This window comes from Stegastes partitus, unplaced genomic scaffold (genome assembly GCF_000690725.1).
Source record: "Stegastes partitus isolate 25-593 unplaced genomic scaffold, Stegastes_partitus-1.0.2 Scaffold51, whole genome shotgun sequence".
NCBI lineage: Eukaryota > Metazoa > Chordata > Actinopteri > Pomacentridae > Stegastes > Stegastes partitus.
Window position 1 is genome coordinate 507492 of NW_007577782.1, and position 23179 is coordinate 530670.

Here is a 23179-nt window from a genome sequence, read left to right on the forward strand (position 1 = left end):
CAGCTATAACAAACTGGAAGCAAAATGAGATTAACTTAAAAAGCTTGAAATATTCTAAGGATTACAGTGTGTCAAGCTTTGAATTGTTCTGCAGGTTTTTCCAGGTTGCAGGTGCACAGTGAGTTAAAGTGCTTTTTCCAAGTTCAGCAAAAACAACTATCACCTGCAATGCTGTAGGCAGCAATAAAGTTATATGAGGGGTTAAAGGACCAGTAAGGGCCTCATACATAGATAAAGCTCAGTGTCTACCACACCTTACACAGCTTGGGGGCCACCCAGCCTTAGCCTGCAGCTCACAGTATTATATAGACTATTGTAATTATGACCAGTAATTAAACATTATGCAGAATAATAAACAGTGTCCAAAATGTCATCACAACCCCGTACTGATAGAAAGGTTACCTCAATAATAGGAAAGAAAAAAGGAAGTTCTCATACACAAATCTGTTTTCAGTTGTTGGTCATTTTCTCTCATCTTTTGGTGAGATATCGGATCAATGGAACATTTATTGAAATGAAACCATGTAAGGAGTTTAGAAGAAAAGTCAGTATTTGCTGGAGCTGCTAGCATCTCATAAATATCTGAAATGTGACCCCGACTCCACACAGAAAGGCAAGAAAGCACTAGTTTAACCTTTCACAGTCTGTTGCATTTAAAACACTTGTCATGTTACGCATTGTGAAAAATCTTCATCTTAAAACTTATTAGAGCTGCCAAATAAATGTCGTGGAGTAGAAAGTACAATACTACCTTCTCAAATGTAGCAGAGTGAAACTATGAAGTAGCATTAATTGGAAATACTCAGAGTACAAGTATCTCAGAGTAGTGGTAGATGTACTTTGTTACTTTCCACCACTCCCACCAAAGTAGTGTGTGTGAGCCCTGGGTGCCGTTGGATATGACGTGTAAAATAAATAAACATTTTTATTGATGTCCAATACATACACCTTTGATTGGAGTAAATGTAACTAAGTGCATTCATTTAAATAACTGAAGCAATTTCTACCAATTACTGCGAGAAATAATCCATTGTATACATAAACTACTCTGAAATATATCATTTTGCAAGGTGCACTTCCTTTAGTGTAGCTTTACTACATTTTTCTACTTTTTACCTGCAGCAGAGATTTTCACATCAAGGTTTCAGTGCATACATAGTGTTTCCCCTGTTTTGTTTTCATTCTGAATCTACTGCAAAATTACTTCTTTTTTAGATTCAGTTAGCAGTGAAAATGTCTTCTCATTCACATTATACCTACAGGAAAGCTGTATATCAGCAGAATAGCTGTCTGTAAAAATGAAAAGAATCGGTGCAAATGTGACTAAAAGAACAGTAGAAATGGTCATAAAACATGTTATATAAAGTCCCAAAATTGTCCAACAAAAACAAAAAGTGAGATGTGCAAAAATTTGTCTACTTTTATTACCTTCTTTCAACAAACAGGATCCAATCTGATCTGCAGTCTTTGCAAATATACACAAAATCAAACATATAACTGTGAAATATGTGTAAGAAGGACATGTGTAAAAAATAAACATACAAAAATGATTTCCAAAGGCACTGTCAAAAACTACGTGGCAAGGTGATGTGAAATATATACGAATTTCACTGTAAGCATGTCGGAAAACAAGATCCTAAATACTGAAATGGCACTGACATTCATGAACGATACATACAAAACTATGATCGGAATATAGCTGCAAGCAGCAATAAAGGGACCAAAACGGTTCAGCGGGGAACAGTCACCACGGCAACATGATCTGATTATCTTAAGCACTGATTGGAAAAATGAGTTTTTGCTAGTTGCAGCGCCGCACAGTGGTGAAATTATGCAAGTTTGTTTGGACAACTTCACAAAGTTTGGTGTCAATATATGAAATGGTTATTGAGATATGACCTCACATGCTATTTGATGATGATGTTACCAAAATGAACTGGCTGTACAATAATTATTTCAGGCAAAAGCAGCCATAGTTATAAAACAAATCGTCCACTTTCTTATTGCAGCCCCCCCTAGTGGTCAAATGAAGCAAAACAATTTGTGCTTCCTGGACGTGGGGATCCTGAGTCTATGTGGCAAGTTTGTTTGGGATAGATCAAAGTGTTGATGAGATATGACCTCATGTTGTGTTTGGCAGCTTTCTATTGATTTTGATTAACTGTGACAGACGAGATGGAGGTTTTCATGATCTCACCATCATAAGTCCATATGAGAAGTTATGTGAGGCTCAAACCGAAGACAATCTGTGCAAATTCTGGCAAAATTGTGGCCGGTGAACAATGACCAAACATCCCAAGATACTTTGAACTTGATCCTTATGATACGTCATTTTTGAAAATCGGGCATGTGGTTTAAATGAATTGTACATAAATGTAGCTCCAATTTTGACCTATTGGTGGCGCTGCAGTGTTCGAGACATAAAAGAATCAGGGGACCGTCACCAATCAGTGAGCCAAGTTTGGTTTTCCACAACAGTTCTCCGGCAGAACAAAGATGATGATGAAGATGAATAAGAAAAGGCACAAACATAATGAGTGACTGTGCAGCTTTACTGCTTGGCCCCCCAAAATATTACTGCACTTCAAACAAAGATACTCTGATTTAAAACATTCTCACAGCAGCAGAAGCAAAAAAATAATCATAAAAAGCAACAAAATATGACTTCATTCTTTCTGAGCCTGCTCATCTTCCACTTGCTCCACTCAGTCTTTAAGTTAAATCTCCTCACACAGTAACACAACCTTCAGTCGGAACTCACCTACAATTTATCCCTCAACTCAGCTACTTCAGCCTACTTATCTTTGGTGGGTGTGTTGATGTGTGTGAATATACAGTGCAGTCCACTTCTATACTACATGTTGATACGCAGATTGCTGGGTGGGTGCAGGTAAGGCTGCCTCAGTGGCATTGTACACAGAAGTGGGAAGGAGAAGGCATCAGTGTGAGTAGCAGCAGTGCAGAGTCGAGGGATGGAATTATCATCGCCGCACTACATCAGCAAGCAGATTATTCAGCCTCGTCTGTCAGAGTGAACCTGGGAGGAGTAGAGGGGCAGTCAGTTAATGACAAAATAATGATGATCGTCAAACAATGGGGAAAAAATGAAGACAAAAGTGACCAGCTAAATGACAAGTCATCCAAAATGTACATACAAACCTCTCAAACCACACTGTCTATACTATCCTACCATAAAAATATACTCCTATTGGAATTTGACATTAAGCTAAGCTGACCATAGACTGTCTCTGTTCTCTGTCACTAAAGAGCCCATTGTGTTTGATGCTAAATATTACATGTAGAATGAAGCGCTTCAATAAATGTATAAGGAAGTCTGGAGCAAGTTCAGTCTGCTCTGCTCACCATTCTGTGACACCAGACTTCAGGTCAATCTCGGCCAAGTCGATCTGCACCTAGAAAAACAAGAATGTAATATTAGCATCTGTATAAACTGCAACTCTGAGTGAAAATATTAAAAAGGAATACGCAGTAACAAAACAGCCATGCAATGAACTTGACAGCTACCAGCCAGACCACCTACTAGTGTACGACCTGAGCACACCTGGACAGGTATGCGTTTACTCAAATGACCCTAATGTGAGTGTGCTGTTTAGAAGTGAAAGCACAGTTTCAGACTGACCTGTCCAACGATGTCTCGGCTCCTGAACGAGGCTGAGTTATTTTTAACTGATACACTCAGACGCCTGTATCTCGTCTCCTCCAACGGCAGATCATACTCAAACCTGACATTGACAAAGATGATTAGAACATGAACACAAACAAAAATCTGTATATAATAATAAAAACAGTAATAATCACAAAGTCATACACAATGCAGATACCTTTCATTGTATTCTGGGTTGAGATCTCTTTTCTTCACAGCTGTCTTTCTCTTGGTGGCTTTGCTTTTGTCTGGGAGCAGCATGAGGGAGACGTAGCTGTCTATGCCGTCCTTACCTTGTGACAACAGACCTCTGCATGCAGAAAAGAGAAAGCAAATCTTTAAAAAAAGTCATTGTTCAAGCATGGGAATAACTATAAACTCCCACTATATTAGAGCAGGCTGATTCAGATTTATAAATACAACACAATGTGCAAAGCTGGCCGTGCTCATTTTACATTTGAGCTGTCATCAACAATTTCCTTACTTTGTAAATTTTCTGTAAGAGGGTTAAAGGTTCAACCACAGACCTTATTTTAATGTTTTATATAACCAGACATCTCGGGTTTCTATATTTTTAAGCGATTATCTCAAGGTATGCTGACTGTATTATTGCAGCAAAAACGAAGTCAAAAGTCACCCACAATAATTTCCCAGGCCTGGGATAAATAAATTATTTTCTTTTCTATTCTACTAACAATTAGAGAACGTGCAATATTAACTTTATTACTTATATTTACCTTTTTCACTAGAACATATAGACATGTCGTGACTGTTCTATGATTGTGCAGTTTGTTCAAACAAGACACTTTTTTGAAACTCATATAAAATGTCTCTTCTGGATAAACAGTAAGTACATCCTTTACCATGGCCTCTTATAACATGATAATTTTATGTATGTCAATGAAAAGTATTTGGCACACACACCTGCAGGCATGGATGACCACAACGAGCTTTCTCTCCTGTGAGGCGTATGAAAGAGACAAGTTCACCTGCCCATTTCCAGATCCACAGGCAGAGGCAGCACAGGGCAGAGTCCCTGCACTGATCATATCCACCATTTTGGAATCCAAAATCTATTGAAAACAAATTCAATATAGCAGTTAGAGTCGGTATTAGTTAGCTAAACACCTTTGGCCGAAGTCTTTGTCTTTCAGATGTCATCACCTTGAGTTCAGCCCTCAGTAGGATCTGACTCTCAGGTGAGGCTCCATCCAGGTGGAACCACTGGTCCAGGACCAGCTGTGGCTCTGCAAGCAGCTCCTTGACAGTAACCACCAGAGATCCCATTGGCTGATCCCAGCCACTGGACAACTGCAATGCAAAATTCAACATTATTGCTGATAAATATAAGCAAACTTAACTTGGACCCACAAATGGATCCGATATGCAGCAGCAGAAAACCAGATTCTGTAAACAAACATCCATCCATCCATTATCTATCCATAATCCTCACGAGGGTCGTGGGGGGGCTGGAGTCTATCCCAGCTGACTTAGGGCGAAGGCAGGGGACACCCTGGACAGGTCGCCAGTCTATCACAGGGCCACACTTAGAGACAGACAACCAAGCACACTCACATTCACACCTACGGACAATTTAAAATCTCCAGTTAACCTCAACATGTTTTTGGACTGTGTGGGAGGAAGCCAGAGAGAACATGCAAACTCCACGCAGAAAGATTCCGGTGCCCCCACCGGGATGCAAACCGGCAACCTTCTTGCTGCGAGGCAACAGTGCTAACCAACTGCGCCACCTTGCAGCCCGCAAACAAACATATATAAATAAATTTCTTACCTTTATCACGAGCATCTGTTGTTTAGGGTCATGTACCAGGAAGTAGAAAGACTCATTCCACTGAGGATTTCTGCTGCGGTCACACAGCTAAAGAAGCATGATAAAAAGATATGATAGTTAGAGCAATAAAAATGTATTTATCACACTGAGCAAAAGGCCCCATGCATCAGGAGTCTCACTTTGGTTTTGTAGGTTGTTTCCCCCAGAACAAGCTCCGCTCCAGCTTTGGGTTCTTTTCCACTCTTCTTCAACTATCCGGTCAAAGAGAGGCATTCAAGTTATGTTGTATGTGTAATTACTTTTTACTAACTACTGCACAGTATGTAAATAAACTGCAGGTGACTTACAGGTAATGAATGTGCTCTCTCTAAGTGGACAAAGAGCAGAGCTGCAGAAGGGACGGCTTTGTTCTGATAAGACTGCAGAGACTGAAGCTGCAGTACCTGTCACATGAAGCACAGCCAGTTAGGTGTGATAATTATGCTGCAATGTGAATAACTTGCCTCGTGTGCCAGATTGTGACTCAGCAGCATTATCTGAGATGATTTAGAACTTCATGTTTCAATAAACAGAGCAAGGTTAAAGCTAGTCACTGATAAAATTGTAAACATGAAGGTGGACCGACCTGATCAAGCCTGACTGAGTTTGACACTGTAGGAACCCATTCCAGGATGAGGTGAAGCCGTCCGGACTTCACGTCATTCAGCGTGTACCACTGCAACAGAGACAACGTCAGTTACAGAAGCAGAGCAACACCCTTCATGTAAGGAAATGATACAAAGCAGAGTTTAAAAACCACATGGTGCCACGTTAGATTATGAGTTATTGATTAACCTGATCTGTATACTGTGATCTTATGACCTCGTTCAGCTTGATGTTGAATCTGTAAACATGAGTACAGACAAATGGTCAACAACAACAAGGTTGCAGTTTAAGGCTGGAAAGAATTTTGATATCATTCATTTTCAATTGTGAGATAAGAAACTTATTATGGTATTAAATGAAAACAGCACTAAGGCAATCAGCAACCGAGATAAACACAAATCATTTACAGATATTCATGAACACTACTTGTGTAATATTTATACAACCAGTCACATGCAATATTCAGTTTACATCGATGATTGACAGCTGCAAAGTCTACCAGTCCACAGCTGAATTTATATTTTGAACTGAATTCAACAAGCTTGCTGGTCCACTGTGAACCTGTTTATCCTTTTTTTGCACTAAAATTTGCTACACATGATTATTATTATTTATTTTTTTTGCTTGGCCTGACACAATGGCTGCCAATCAAAGTCAGAAATTGTAGTTGAGAAGCTTCGCTGAAACAGTGATGCAATGTTTCTCTTTTCAGTTTAAAATCGTACTAAGCCACAGGAGTATCTTATTACCATGCAGGTCCAGTGTACACAGGGGTCTACACTTTTTTTTACTTTGAGGACTGATATAAGTTCATAGGACACGCACCTCCCTAAAAAGTCATCAGAATCAAAATCCTTATCAAATGCTTCGATCTTGATCTCCTGGAGGTTGTGTCCACTCAAAGCAAGCTGTTCAAAACAAACAGAAGCACACATATGTCAAAAAGAGACTGTAGGAACAGTGAATTCCAAACAATATGCAGTAGTTTAACAAAAAAAACACATTGCCTACCTCATACATTTCATTCCATGTTGGGTTTAGATTCTCCTTGATAACATGGCTCTTAAATGTAACTTCCCCTACGTTGATCTTGACATAGGGATCACTCTTGCCCTTCACCATGCCTCCCATCAGGTTATCCTTTGCAACCAGATTCTGTGCCTCCAACAGGTGAATCCTTAGCAGCCCCTACAGGAGGAAAATTGTAAGTGTTATGAAGTCCTGGAGCACACATTTGTTCCTTACTCGTACCAGTAAATTCCTGCTGCCTTTGACTAAACATTCCGCAACTGTAGTAGGTTAAAACGACCTTCTATAAGATCGTGGACAAGTGGTCTTTTCTAAATTTTACTAATTAAAACTATCAATAGTTCCTAATCAGATAAGCCCAATGGACATAAATGTATAAATAATGCAATGTCTGGCACACCTTTGAACCTGTGAATGTCCATCTTGACATAACAAGGGCACCTTTGGAGACACTCAGCAGACTACACACCAGAAGCACCAAAACAACAGAGGAAGCTGAAGTCCACCCAGCAGAACTTGTGTGAGATATTTCGGAACAAGAGGAAGTGGGACACTCACAGTGTTTGGAAAAATAGTGTGAGGGGTAATTTAGAAAACCCACATGATTCACCAAACTGTTCACCATCAAGTGATTGGTGACACAATGAATGACTGGCAATGTATTATTGTTGCACTCCATTAAAATGGAAAAAAAACTGTCCTATGTATGTATAGGTAGTGAGTTGGGAAAGCGTTAGCTCTTAGCGTTTCAGCAAACTGGAAGTAGTTTGGGACAGTAGCTACTCAGTGGTAAGCCTACTGATCCTCAAGCCCCAGCCTCACGGTTAAATCCTTGAGCATGGCCCCTAACAAGCTGGGATATGCAGCCTGGGATGACACTGCACTTTGTTGTGCAATGACGACAACAAAGTTCTGTGGCAGAGAGGTAGCGGACACTGCATTTTACCGTACATAGCTGATGGAAGTGTTCTAAATTTATGCAAGAAATGACAAGGGACAAAGGCAGCAAATGACAGTACACAGCTGTTGAAACCAAACAAGTCAGTTTCCAATCTGCTCATAAAAGCATAACTAAACCCACCTCTTTACCAAAGTCCTGGCTCGGGGTTGTGTGCGGTGGAAGAACTTCACGAGGTTTGGGTATTTCTGTGACTTCTGCTGGCTTCAGCGTGTCAGTGGGAAGACCTGTCACTGTGGTGTGAACAAGACTGTCTAAACCAGTACTACGTTCACACACACACACACACACACACAATGCAGAATCTATTAGGTGTCTGTTAGTATGCTTTTTTTGTTTCTTCCATTTTATGGTTGTTTAAGATAAAAAAGAAAAAGGAAATGTGGCCGTATTTGCTATGATGTGGAGCTCACCCCTTTGTTCGCATTTGCTGCGGTTCAAAGTCTCCTTGGAAAGTCGGTCGTGTGGGACGCTCTTCTACATCTGTTGGTTCTTCAACCACCTGACCAAGATTGCATTAAAGTTACAAAGGTAAAAATAGACATTGAGAACATAATAACATCTGACTTTTCATGTGATGTGACTCACAGCAGCAGCAGGGAATGTATCAAGTGCAGCTGGAGCAGGCTTTTCTGTGGAGGGTGCAGGTTCTGCTTTTGCTGATCCAGGTTGTTCTGGCTGGTTTGACTCTGCAACAGACCTGAAAACAAGAGTACTGTTAAAACCATGTGAGGGCCAGAGTGGAACTGATTAGACAGTAGCTTCACTTAGCAACAAATGAACTTACTCTGTGCAGTTGTTTTGTGTAAAATACGTCTTAAAGGAGTATATTTACTGATGCATCCCATCCTCTCATTCCTTCACTCACCCACACCGCTGCACTTTGTATTTATTTGTTCTTGTTTTTGCTTTAAATGTGTATTTGAACAGTCTGAGGATGTATACATGAACAAATCAAACACAAATGACTCACTCATGTGTTGGCAGCTCTGAGCTTTTTTCCTCCTCACTCGCTGCTCTGAATGCCTTATCTTCTTTCTTTGAACCAGTTACAGACGGTACTGGAACTTCAGTCATTCTTGAGTTAAGGATCTGCCAACAACAAACTTCCAGTGAGTTTTATCAATGTAAAACACAACTGGACTGATCCTCAGTTTGTATATATCCTCATACCTTGAGTTCAGCCCTCAGGAGGATCTCACTTTCAGGCAGGGCTCCATCCAGGTGCATCCACTGGTCCAGAACCAGCTGTGGTTCAGAGAGCACCTCCCTCACTGGAACCACCAGAGATCCCATAGGCTGGTCCCAAGCACTGGACAACTACAGATACCAGCACACATTTGTAATGTCACTCAAAACTTGAGACGCTCCTGATGACAGCAGTGTGCTATACATGCTGTACATTAGCACTGTGAGACACTCAGCACATTCACCTTAATTATGAGCATCTCCTCGGTGGGGTCACGAACCGGGAAGTAGAACGCCTCGTTCCACTCAGGGGATCTGGAGCGATCGCATACCTTAGAAAAGAGGAGGGGTGAGTACACGGATCATCAAACTGTTCATGGAATAACAAAGATATACTGTAAAATTTACTGCGTTTTGATTTAATTGTTTCTTTGCTGTAAGGTTTCAGCAGGCTTGTGGAATGGCATATGGAGGTATTTGGACATACTGTATTGTGTTTTTTTCAACTCTACCACTAGGGGGAGCTAAAGTTGGATTTTTTTTTTTTAATATTATATACACCGTGGTTTTATTCATTTATTCACTTCAAAATTAATCATTTACCAAAACAGTAGATACATTCATGGGAAATTGTGATAGAGGCTTTATTGTCACATTTTATTGAGTAAATTATTAACGAACCCTCTGAACCTCAAGCAGTTTCTGAGAGTTTTCTGCTTTAGTCACATTTGTACTCACAGTGTGCTCATTTCTAACTGCAATATAAAGGCCTGCACCTCTATGGAAACGGCACAGGCATTATCGAAACTTGGAAACTCACATTTTTATTGGGCGTTTATACTTTTCTCCTATTTGCTTTGTGTAAGCACAGTCTGCAGTTTAGCCCAGTTCAGCCAAAGCGTCCCTGAATTCTTGTCACTTGACTTTTTGGTCACAGCCTTCTCTGATGGCTTCATGGTTGCACAGAATTTTCCGTTTTCTCCAGAGTCCAGTTAGTATAAACAGATATTTTTTGTTGGATTTTAAATGAGGCACATAGAATAAAGTGATTTAGATTAAATATAACCTTTGTAGGCTTAGAAACTGAATGACTCACAGATGAGTAGTTAAAGGAATGTTGAGAAATTTCATAACTAATGGTTCTTGAGTCTGATAAACAGTGGAAGTTTGGCAATTTTTTATGACAACATGCCTCTCAAACCCACAGGCAGAAGTTTAATGAATGCAAAAAAAAAAAAGATCAACCAATACGACAATGACAATACATACAACTTGCAGCTCTGAACTGGCATCACTAGTCTGTGTGTGTTTGTTTCATTTTTATTATATCAATGTCATACCTTGGTTTTGTAGGTTGTATTACCAAATACAAGCTCAGCTCCAGCCTTGGGCTCCTTTCCACTTTTTTTAAACTGCGCACAGAAAGACACATAACATTTTATAAATAGTTTGCATTCACTCTCTGTGATTAAAGCAGCAACAGTTGAGAACCAACACTTCCTTAAAAAATAAAACACTCCTGCTGTACATTACTGCTTCATAAAAATCCAACAACAGTGATTGTTGCTCAGCTAACAGCAACTCTTATCCAGCCTTCTCTCTTTTATAAAACCATTACTTAATACTCAAAAGTAGTTGTTTTCCAAACTGTTGTCTATCTTCATGTTGGACACAGCACGCTTATTATAGTGTTTGTCACTGTACGAAATTACAGGGGACTCACAGGCAATGAGTGTGCTCTGTCCATGTAAACAAAGAGCAGAGCTGCAGAGGGAACAGCCTTGTTCTGGTAGGACTGGAGAGACAGCAGCTGCATTACCTGCAGCACAGAATCAAATAAAAACTGCATTAGTGACTCAGCACTCACGGGGACAGTGGATCAAGACAGGAGGTCATATTAGAGATGGAGCAGATGTGGGAGAATCAGGAAACACAAATGGTCAAGATTAAAATCATATGTGGATAAAAGAAGACACATTGAGAAATGATATAAATTGTACTAACTTGATCCAGGGTGTCATTATGAGACACTGTTGGAACCCACTCCAGTATCAGACGTACACGACCAGATTTCACATCATTTAAGGTGTGCCACTGAAACAGAGGCGTTCATAACTGAATCACAGCCTACAATTACTTCAGGAGAACACAAATTGAGATAGAGTTTGTATAAAATGCCCACCTGGTCTGTGTACTGGGAGCGGATTATGTCTGCCACACTGATTTTGAATCTGTCCACAACAAAATGCACATTATGCACACATGGACAACAATGAGTCAAACGCACAATCTGTGGAGCACATCCCACTACAACAGATGCTTATTTTTATCTGTAAGTTCAAATCTTGTGCATCTCATTTACCATTTGTTCTATTTGTATGGTAAAGGAACATTATTACCAGCCAGTGAACACATCTGTTTACTGAATACTGTGCTGGACAGTGAAGACTATAATACTAAGTTCCCCAAATGCAAACCTCCACATTTGCCCTCACCTGCCCAGGAAGTCATCTCTGTCCATGTCTTTATCATACAGCTCCAGTTGCACCTCCTGCCCTGACTGAGGCCTCATCACCACCTGAGGGAACACAGTTCAGTTCAATTTACAGTTAAATTAACAAAAGTTACTTGCTTTGTCACTTTGTTCAGCCACTCATACAAACCTCATACATCTCATTCCAGACCGGGTTGAGATTCTCCTTGACCACATTGCTCTTAAACATCACCTCTCCAACGCTGATCTTGGCATAGGGGTCACTCTTGCCTTTCACCATACCGCCCATCATGCTATCTTTGGCAACCAGACTCTGGGCCTCCAACAGGATGATTCTCAGCAGCCCCTACAGATAGAGATATTTAACTACAGTATATATTGCTTTTTGCTAAACATGATGTCATCATGCCCTGTTTCTTGTATCTGCTACTTTAGATTGCAGTTTTTACCTCACTGGCAAAGCTGATGTCTGGAGAAGTATGAGGAGGCTGTATGACGGCAGGGGTCGGTGGTTCTTCCACTTTCTCTTCAATCACATTAGCTGCCGTTTGCTTCACTTTAACGTCTTCATTCGAAGTCACTGAAGAGCTGATAGTCTCGACAGGGGGAGCATCCACTGAACTTGACCTAAAAGCACAAAGAGTATCAATGTGGCAAATTAAATATAGACAATGGAGAAACTGAAGGCAAAAACACACTTTTCTGAAACAACTATCTTACCTGAGCACTGTATCTGTCTCCTGCTTTCGCTGAGAAGGGGAAGGCTCAGATGCTGATGGGACCTTAGCCTTCTCAGTGGCACCAGTACATTTGCTAGGAATCAGCATCTGTAATGGAGTTGATATTATTATTATTCCACTTAAACACTTGAGCTTGGTAACAGTCCTGATCGCAACAAAGCACACATTTAAAGAACTGACTCAAAAGGCTCATGACAATGTGCCACTGAAATTACAGCAAAGAAAGAATAACTATCCAAACCCAAAAACCTGCAGGCAGGTTCGAAAGGTATGTCATCTTTTAAAATATCACCAAATTACTACCTTAAGACATAAACTGTAAAGACAAATGGAATCTCTGGATTTAAACATTTTGACTGTCTCTGTACTACTTATCTGTGGCATGCCTTTCCAACAGAAAACAACCAAATCTAAGTTTAAATTTGTGACTTTTCAACAATATCACTGTATTCTACCTGTTTCAATTCCAAATGATCTAAAAACAAATTGTTTGCACAAGCAGGATTCTTTTAAAAACCAAAAAAAAACTTTGCACTCCCCAGCATAATCCAAGAGGTTATCAGTGAATCAGCTGCAACAATCATGGGGCAAAAATTCCAGGCCTGTTCAGCTCAGCTGCAGACTGTGTTTACTCAGATCACATAGACAAGCACAAAAAACAGATTAAGAGAAGTAAAATATATAGAATGTGAAGTAACCATTTTTTTCCCCCAGTATTGATTACAACTTTGGGAATTTGGAAAAATGTTGCACTTGTTGACTATTTTTTAAAATCCATCCATTATCTATACACCGCTTAATCCTCACTAAGATTTTTTAAAATATTCACAAAAATAAATAATCAATGAAATTCAAATTTAGTTTTATTTTTATGACTGATGCTAATATAACTTTCTACAGTTATACATTTTTACAATCAAAACTGTTATACTGCACAAAGAACAAACACAAAAAAACTACTTCTTTCTACTTCTTTTTAGCCATGATTGTGCTGTTTCCATAGAGGCACAGCACTTTATAGAGCAGTAAAAAGACCACAGTGAGAAAAAATGTGATGGGAGGAAAAATGCCCAGAAACTGCTTGGGGTTCAGAGAATTAAAAATAGAGAACAGGACATATAGCAGTAGCTATATCGAAATGGCAAAAAGGGCACTGACACACTTAGTTACTTACCTTAAGTTCAGTTCTCAAAAGAAGCTGACTCTCTGGCGAGGCTCCGTCCAGATGGAACCACTGGTCCAGGACCAGCTCCGGTTCAGACAGCAGCTCTCTAATAGGAACAACCAGAGAACCAATGGGTAGAGTCCAGGTGTGGGAGAGCTGGAGAAACATAATGCAGAAAGTGAGTGCAGGAATGTTTATATATGAGAGATCTCATTATTTCTCTTTGTATAATGGACACTTTCTGTTCCGCTTTAGTTTTGCGCCGATGCCAGCTGACCTTAATGATAAGAATATCCTCTCTGGGGTCCTGAACCAGGAAGCAGAATGCTTCATTCCACTGAGGCGATGTGGTACGATCACACACCTTAAAAAGACACCCACGAGTCAACCAACATTAATAACAGACAGGGTATTGTGTTATTCTTGATATTAAAACTCATCATTATCTGAATGAGGTTTGGGGTCTTACTGTAGTTTTACGAGACATTTCTCCAAGAGTAATCTCTGCTCCTACTTTTGGATCTTTTCCACTCTTCTTCACCTGCAGAAGCACAGAATAGACAAAGTCATTCACTGGAAGTTCAACAGTTAACTACTAATCCTACACATGATCCTTTACAGCAGTATTTAAAGACTCACAGGTAAGCCGTGTGCTTGCTCAACATACACAAACAGAAGGCCTGCTGAGGGAACCGCCTTGTTCTGGTAGGACTGTCTGGAATAGAACTGAAGAACCTACAGTCACAGGAAAGAGTTGAAGAATATGAATGCAGCTCACCAGAAAATGTCTATTAATCTATGACTTTATTTGAAAATACTGACCTGATCCAGGCTGTCTGACTCTGAGGCTGTTGGAACCCATTCCAGTCCCAGATGAATTCGACCAGACTTCACATCATTGAGATTGTACCACTGAGAAATAAAAAACAATAAAAATGTTCCTGCAAGAATCACTGGGTCCCCATCAAGAACAGCTCCTTCAGTAAATAATTGTAGAGATAGTATGAAAACACGCCTACTAAAGACCAATGTATCTGGCTGAGTTAGGCTTCAGTTACAAGGATACATTTGACTGTCTGCCCACCTGATCAGTGTACTGTGAATCAATGATGTCCTTCAGACTGATCTTCAGCCTGTATGTCAAGACACGTGAGATTAGAACTTATCATTTATCCAGAGTCTAATTCATATATGTGAAAATGAAATTAGAATAGTTACCTGCCCATGAAGTCATCCTTCATATCCATGTCTTTATCAAACACCTCCACATGCAGCTCCTGACCTGGAAGCTGGGTCAGAATCACCTGCAGGGAAAACAAAGTCACACATGTATCTTTGACCAGCTGAACACTATGGCATGTATGAACACAAAATTTCCCAGCAATGCACATTTACTCACCTCATACATCTCATTCCAGGTGGGGTTAAGATTGGTCTTGACAACATTACTTGTGAATGTTTCTCCTCCGATGTTGATCTTGACATAGGGATCACTCTTGCCTTTCACCATGCCCCCCATCAGGTTATCTTTTGGAACAAGATTCTGGCCAGCTAACAGGTGAATTCGAAGCAGTCCCTGAAAAAAACATAAATGAAATTACAAATAATTAAGATAAATATGTAAAAGAAGCCTAAAAAAAAAAACACATCATTGAACTCTCCTCGGGCTGCACGGTAGCTAGAAGATCCCTGGTTCGCATCCCGGTTAGGATGCCTGGGATCTTTCTGCATGGAGTTTGCATGTTCTTGCCTTTCACCATACCTCTCTCCAGGTTCTCTCACTTCCTCCCACAGTCCAAAAACATGTTGAGGTTAATTGGTGGGTCTAAATTGTCCGTAGGTGTGAATGTGAGTGTGCTTGGTTGTCTCTCTGTCAACGTGTCCAGAGTGTCCCCTGCTGAGATAGGCTCCAGCCCCCCCGCAACCTTAATGAGGATTAAGCGGTGTTTAGAAGATGGATAGTTGGATGAACTGTCCTCTGTTACCTCTGTGGCAAAGCTAGGATGAGGAGAAGTCTGCTGAGGCAGCTGTTTGGACAATCCAGCCTCCAGAGTAGAAGCCACCTCAGATGGGATTCGATCTTCATCCAACCACAGGACCTTTGTTGAAGTGGGGGAAAAAAAGAAAAGACAGACAGAAACAAAATAAAAAGCTGTGTAAAATCTTAATAATATAATGAATAACTTCTTACTTGTTTCTTTCAGTGTGTTTACAAAACCCTCATTGGCCTATTGCAGAGTAGGATAAGTAAGTAGGTCTTGCTGCCATTTACCCTGAGAACTGTGTTGATATAGATGCGACTGGCTGATCCCGAGTTGTCTAACTGGAACCACTGATCCAGAGAAAGATTGGAATTTGACAAAACACGGGACAAAGGGATGGTCAGACTGCCCAGCGTCTGCACGCGGTCAGCATCCTTCACCTAATGGAAAGGAAAGCCAAAATAAAAGGACATAAGTTTGGATATCAGATTGCTAACACAAGGTTTCATGCACAGTAGCTAATCTTATGAGCTGTTACCTGAATGTCTATGTCTTGTTTGCGAGGATCTTGGATGAAGAAGGTGAAAGCTTCTTCCCACTCGGGATTTATGGTTGTGTAACAAGTCTAAAGATAAGAATAAACAGTTTGCATATGGAAAAGAAGTAAATGAAATCTAATCTGCAGTACTTTTAATTGGCTTCTTCAACAGATATACCTTGCTCTCTCTAGTGACGTCCTGCACAGACAGCTGCACCATGGGATTGGGCTCTTTATTTCCCTTCTTCATCTAAAAGACACAAAGTTGCAGACGTATGAATACATAGAAAGGCATGTGAACAATTGCACTGTAACCAATAGCAGAGCAAAAATAGACTTATCTACAGTGCTGCTGTGACAACGCTAATGTGAATAATGGTTTGTTCAAGGCTACCATAGCAACAGCACAAATAACCGAAAGGAAGCAGCACACTGTGCACTGTATTCAGGAAGTATAAATCTGCACTGAATAAAAAAAACACAAAGACTTGATTTCACTCCAAAGATTCAATCACTGCTGGTCCCATTTGTGCGATGATTTGTGTGAATGACAGCAGAAATTAGCAGAGTAAGAAATGTGTGTTGGATAAAATTAGCAACATTCATTCTTAGAGCAACACACTGAACGGGGGTTGGAGGCCAAGGCAACAGTGATGTGGAATACGAGACACATGGCAGTTACAGCTCTGCCTCATTTAACCGCACACAGGAAGCAGCTCCGAGCTGCGCACGAATGTGGGCAGAGAGGTTAGAGATATTTGACTCACGGGAAGTGCCTCAGCCTTGTCCAGATACACAACCAAGATGGCTGAAGAAGGGGGATCGGCAGTCTTGCTGGTGACACTCTCATTCCTCTTTAGGATCTAAGTGAAAATTGCAATGATTTTTAAAAATTATGATTGTTGAAAGAGACACAAAAGTCATACTAATTTAGAATCACCACAGTAATATATTAGTGAAAATGACTGATTCAAACCTGCTCCAGTTGATCAGTGCTAGGCAGCAAGGACAACCACTCCAGTCTGAAATGAACCCGCCCAGACGGAGTGTCTTTCAAAGTAAACCACTGGGACAGACATACATTTGCAATCAGATAATTAAAAAAAACTGTTCATACAAACTGTGGCTTAAATGACAACTTTTCACTTACATCGTCTACAACTATGGATTTCTTCACAATGCCCAAATCCAGTTTGGTCCTAAATGGAGGAAGAGAGCATGAAAGAATTACTAAAAGATGAAAGAGTACGTGTAGTGGTAAAAATTAAAGGATCAATAGCAGAATAAGCACATTCTGTAGCTTTAAAACGGTATGCTTTATTCATGGGTTGTCTGTTTACCCCCACTGTTCATGAAAGGTGGCAAATAAAAGCTGAAAATGTGACATTCAACAAAGGCACACAAGAGACATGAATTATGCACATGTACCTGCCCAGGAAATCATCCTGGTCTGGGTCTTTGTCATATACCTCCACTTCCAACTCTTGCCCAGGCACTTCATGGACAATAACCTGACGTGCAGGACACACATAGAGGACATGAAGACTGACAGAGTGATTTGTATGGAAGCTGCCTGCCTCATGAATGAAAATGACCACTGTCAGCCCTGTAACAGTCAAATCCCTCAGATATAGACAAAAGTGAAATGATGATATATATCAATGAAAAACACAGAATATTACAAAAACCTGTAAATGCAGTGGAATGACGATACACATTTTCAAGAAATTCTTTTTCCTCCTCACCTCATACATCTCTCCCCACTTGGGAGAGTCTGTGTTGTCAACGTGTTGGGAGGTGAAGGTCTGAGGGCCCACCCTTAATATGGCATAGGGGTCAGATAAACCAGCCATGACCCCCTTCACATAGTTGTCTTTGGCTGCGAGACTCTGTGCCTCCACTAGGTGGATTCGCACCACACCCTAAGAAATAAAAGAGGGTAATAAACCTGTGTTTTCTGAAATGTAAACTAATATCAAAGTCTCAATCTGAAGGTGCATGTTGAGGCTTCACCCTTGGCAACGGAGAGCGTAGGCGGGCCACATGCAAGCCAGGAACCAGTGGGACAACCAGACGGTTGGGCAACACCAAGAAGGAGGCAATGGCATCCATAATCATGCTGTCTGACATGACACTGCAATGAAGGGCAAAATTAACATTTCAGTGGAAACACTGGTAATAATTTACAACTCATTGTCTATTGAAACCCACACTATAATGAAATGTCTAAGGCTCTGTTTATGAAAAGATTGCGGTTATTGCTAATGTGCATAGCAAGATGAGGTTATTTTGGCACAACTCACTTGAGTCCAGGAATGTCCAACAAATTAGTCAGTCCAGTCCAATTGATGTCTAGTTTCTGGGAGGAGGACAGAATAGACAGAAGAAGGTACAGTAAATCAATCAGGATTGATGAAAAAATCAATAGCATGAAAGATATATGAGGCTACACTGGGACACATGATAGTCACAGGAATGGGGGTTGAAAAGAACAAACAGAGGTGACTGTAGATGGACCTACAGGCCGACGGATGAAAAACATGGTGACTGCACCCACGATGGGCACATCTCCAATCAAAGGCTCCAGAATCACTCGCATCATCCCATGTAGCTAAACAGAGAAACAGACAAGATGTAATTATTGCTAAACACAGAAAGGCAATTGTTCAGGGTATTTCAGTTCCTCTTTGGGCTTCAGATAGATACATTCTTTGAATTTTAACTTCACATGAAATGTTGTTGCTCAGTGACTTGAAGACACACCTGTATTCCTTTGACTCCAGCTTTGCAGAAGTATCTTTTCACTTCAACATTGATCTCTACATTGCCAACATAGCTGAGGACACAAGAACACAAAATGTCACCTACAATAACATCTCCTAATGTTCGAACACTGAGGAAAGCACAAAGAGAAAGAGATAAACAGTCACCTAATATACAGATCTAGCAGGACTTGTCCCTTGTCATTCTCTGTGTGTGCTTTGATCCCTACAACCTTCATGGCCTGAAGCAAAGAGAAAGCACATTTATTTACACAGTATAAATGACCAGCGGTACTTATATGAATCTTTCCAGCCGTGCCGTAGCACAGTTAAGGTCTCAGTGCCTTCACCTTGTTTCCCATGTCCACCTTGGTGAAGCTGAGGGTTTGGAGGTGGCTGCTAGAGGCTCGAATAGATGGAGCGATGGTTTCTATCAGCAGCTTCTCGAGGTACTGGCCGACAAAGGGCCACACCTGCTGCAGAACCTGTGCAGGCATCAAACACATGGTATAAGATGCGTTCATGTGTAAGAAATATAACATCCAATGTGCATCCCTGCAGCATGCTACACCACACTGTTGCTTTGAGTAAACTTTGGCATTTTAGCCCTATAGTAACAAAAGCATCTGTCAGATGCCTTGGCTTCCATTAGCAATAATAGAAGAATGACAGAGACAGCTGGAGCCAGTTGAGCCTCCTCAGCTGTTAGTCTTCTTATCTGGGTGCTTACATGCTGTATGATACAACAAATTCTGTCTTCTACATGTAGGAGTGCTGCACTTTCTACAAAATATCAATCCTGTGGTACAAACTTGTTTAGTTTTCAAACTATTCGTACTGGAAAAGAATCCAGAAGCAGAGGCAGTGTTTGGTTGCGTGCCTCTGCGACAGTAAAAAAAAACCCCCAGAGTTGGTTATAGTCTGGCATAAGTGGGGAATGAGTCATCAGCTGCATGCTTGTGTGGAGGATGAAGCCTGAGCAATAAGAGAATCTGCTGACCTCCCCCTCGAGTAAGCAGTCTCAAAACTCTGCTTTGTGTGCTCTGTGACGCTCAGATCTCGTGGTCCTGTGAGCATGAATACTTTGATTTCTCTTTGTCTATATTAGTGGCCTTTATTTCTCCGTGGGGGCAGACTGTAGCTGCAGTTTTATTTAGTTTTGGGGACTAAGCAGCTCCTCCCCCTTCCTGTCAGCCTGGCGGCCTGCAATGAAATGGAAATGTTGAGAGAGTTGCCTGGCATGAGGCCTGCTCTCTGCAGTGCAGACAGTGGCTACACTAGTGGGGGTGTGGCCTTTCCTTGGAACATGGCAGCAGCAACGCTTACATCTATCAGCTAACAGCAGCTAATAACTTAGCAGACACTAACAAGTGTCAATCAGCACAACAGCTGGGCCACTGAACGGACAGGCGTGTGTTTGCTGAGCGTATAAAAGAACAGACATTCATGTAATTTACAATACAAAAGAGGCAAAACAGGACACTGTTTATATTTTACCTTATTCAGCCATTCAACCTTCTCAACATCTGGAAAGTTTACCTGAAGGAAAGAAAAACAAAGCAAGCACATAATTTAAATTGTGCATAGAGCCTGGTAAACACACAACAATATAGGGAAATGATTGAGTCATAGACAATGCAGGTCTGGAATAATAATCAGTAACATTGCTGATATAATCCCACTGCTGTTTTTTCACCAGGTTTTAGACTGAATAAATATTTCCAAGAATGTGGACATAGCCAATTCACAAATCCCTTTGAATGATATGGCTGCTGCATGGTTTAACTTTGCATTAAAGATCAGGTGTGAGGATGCATTTGCAATATTAGTGCTTGAAATTTTTTACTAATTTATGTTGATGTATTATTTATTATGTCATTTGTTGAGCAGCACCGGAGAACAACACTGAGACTCCCCTTTTTTGAAAACTTCAATGAGGATATGCAAGCTGTCTGGTTATGCAAGCAATTACTAAAACCCACTCACGGAAAGAGGAACCCTCAGAAACCTCATCTGGGTGTGGCCTGATGTTCTGAGTCAAAACAGACCCATGTGGGTTTTGGCATTTACATTCTGCTGCTACATACCCTAAGGATGTATATGTATGTATGTATTTGCATAAACTGCAGGACTATTATCCTTAGGTATTTTCCAGCCACCTTTTGTTACAATTGCAAACAGATTAGAGAGATTTTGTAGCTGTTGCATTAATTGCTCTGATTGTTCTTTAAGTCAAGTTTAGTTTTGAAATCTAAACAAACACAACTGTGGAAATGGAGATGATGCAGGAACATATACCATAAAGGGACTTTTGCACATTTGTTTGAATGTATGTTTCAGTGAGGACCTAAAGCTCACCAGTTCATTAAAGCCTCCCAAGATTACAGACTGTGGTACAATAAGTGGTCCCACACTAAGTATTGGTTGGGCTGGTTCACTGAGCACCCTGTAGGGATGTTCTGATTTTGAATGTTCTTTAATGTGAGGTTACTCCGGGTCAAAGTGGGTGTTTACTTCTTATCTTACCCAAGCAGGGAGGTCTCTCTTGATTTTGGACACTTTCATGGATGTATACTCCTCCTCGTTGTTGAGCAGCTGGAAGGCCGTCCTCAGGCGCGCCTCCTTGGCTTCTCGGGCATGTTTCCATCCCGTGTAGACCATCATTCCGAACACCAGCAGACTGGTGCTAACCCGGTAATAACCCGCAAGATATACGGGGAGCAGGGCGCCCAGGCATTTCCCAAACGTCCACAGCACTGCGACCGCACTGATCCCCTTGGGTTTGGGACTGTCTGCCCCCACGGGGCTCAGCGCTTTCTCCTCGGAGCTGTTTGCGCTCGGACCCTCGGCGGTCTTTGGTTCAGTCGGCTCCGATTTTTCGTTTTGCATGTTGGTGTCTTTTCGGGACACGAACTTACTGCTGGATGCAAAATACTCAATTTAACACTGTGCTCGGACTTACTTAACGAGAATCTTATGCTTCCTGCCAGCTCCCTTCCCCACAAACGCGCTGCGGCACGTTTACCGTAACTCGTACCGTCGCTAATTCACCGTGCGTCCGTGGCGCATCTTATTTAACGGCACTAAAACGGTTCGTGTGGCCGTTAAAGTGGAGCAGTTGTATTGAATAAGCACAGTTGGAGGAGAAGTGGCCGACGGTAAGTTGTGCTCCTCACCCAGTCCCGTTAACTGGATGAAAACACGCCCACTGGCAAAGCAAAAAAAATGCATCTTTGACTCTTTCGCTGCTGCGTCAAGCTGCCCAATTTACCGTCATTAACGTTATTACTGCAGCATTGCAGGAAGTTACACAGATTTTTCCACAGTGTAGTGATCAAAATGCATCTTTACCTGCATGATGAAGCACATTCAGTCTAATAAAGCAATAGTGGACAGTATTTTGTCCTGCTTCAGTTCATATTAAAACAGCAGACTATGCGTTCTCCTCAGTACTTAGATCAGGTTTCCTGCCAAAGAAGGATGGTGTGGCAAAATGTGATTCTTCTTGGTAATACTGTATTGACCAGTTTATGACCATCTGGATCAGTCAAAACATGCAAATACACAGAACTTTACATCTGTGCTGATAGCAGAAGTGAGTCTGTGAAATTTTAATGCTTCTTGTAACTGAATTGTGATCGAAAAAAATGTTGACATCATGGATGATTATAGTCAGTCTTCTTGTATTGTCTCCAATGGTTAGGCTTCATGCGTTTGGTATGTATAATATCCTTGTCTATGCTGTAATTAAAACAGTTCAAAGATGGGTTTTATGCATGAAATAAAGAAATAATGTCATTTGCAGGGAAGTCAACAGCTCACTCACAATGTAAGGGTGCAAGTCACTTTTTTCATGTGGGAAGCTGCATTGCATGAGTTGAACTGTTCCTTTAAAACTATTACAACTAGTAATAACAACTGCACTTTATGTATGTAATATAGGACAGAGAGAAGGTAAAATAAAACAGAGGCATGAGAGGATAATTGCTCCTGCAGAAGGCAATTAGTTATTAGCACAACACTGGAATGAGTGCACAAGCAAAGGTCATATTGATTCCCATTGCTTATTGTAAGCCAGCATCAAATGTTCCAGTTGTTTGAAGAGCCACACGGATATGAGGCTACTGTAGAAACAGAGATTATGTTCGAGTTTACACAGCGAGACTCCTCCTAAAACACCTCAAGCAATAGGACGTTCACATGAGCCATTTGCCATTTGAAA

General features: G+C 40.9%; 1 protein-coding gene across 2 annotated transcripts; it reads right to left on the minus strand.

The window, feature by feature from the left end:
• Positions 1–1395: 1395 nt before the first annotated feature.
• LOC103376580 (extended synaptotagmin-1-like) lies at positions 1396–22139 on the minus strand. 2 transcript variants are annotated; one of them, XM_008306995.1, is made up of 52 exons: positions 21484–22139; positions 20455–20496; positions 19308–19442; positions 19126–19199; positions 18959–19031; positions 18717–18806; positions 18499–18554; positions 18209–18329; positions 17941–18117; positions 17624–17706; positions 17346–17394; positions 17172–17261; positions 16963–17058; positions 16374–16445; positions 16196–16282; positions 15948–16097; positions 15661–15774; positions 15075–15251; positions 14894–14979; positions 14760–14808; positions 14498–14587; positions 14315–14410; positions 14145–14216; positions 13953–14039; positions 13685–13831; positions 12491–12597; positions 12220–12397; positions 11940–12116; positions 11772–11854; positions 11459–11507; positions 11281–11370; positions 11000–11095; positions 10617–10688; positions 9522–9608; positions 9262–9408; positions 9062–9180; positions 8677–8788; positions 8502–8590; positions 8212–8353; positions 7113–7289; positions 6927–7009; positions 6291–6339; positions 6082–6171; positions 5804–5899; positions 5636–5707; positions 5457–5543; positions 4829–4975; positions 4589–4737; positions 3843–3974; positions 3641–3743; positions 3364–3413; positions 1396–3037 (listed from the first exon to the last, which is right to left on the minus strand). In XM_008306995.1, the coding sequence occupies exons 1-52, from the start codon at positions 21844–21846 to the stop codon at positions 3010–3012; spliced, it is 5487 nt and encodes a 1828-aa protein (XP_008305217.1). In that variant the 5' UTR covers positions 21847–22139; the 3' UTR covers positions 1396–3009. The 2 variants fall into 2 exon arrangements, with proteins under 2 accessions (XP_008305217.1, XP_008305218.1); XM_008306996.1 differs by lacking the exons at positions 11940–12116; positions 12220–12397; positions 12491–12597; ... (5 more) ...; positions 14760–14808; positions 14894–14979 and having other exon boundaries at positions 21484–22137.
• Positions 22140–23179: the final 1040 nt, after the last annotated feature.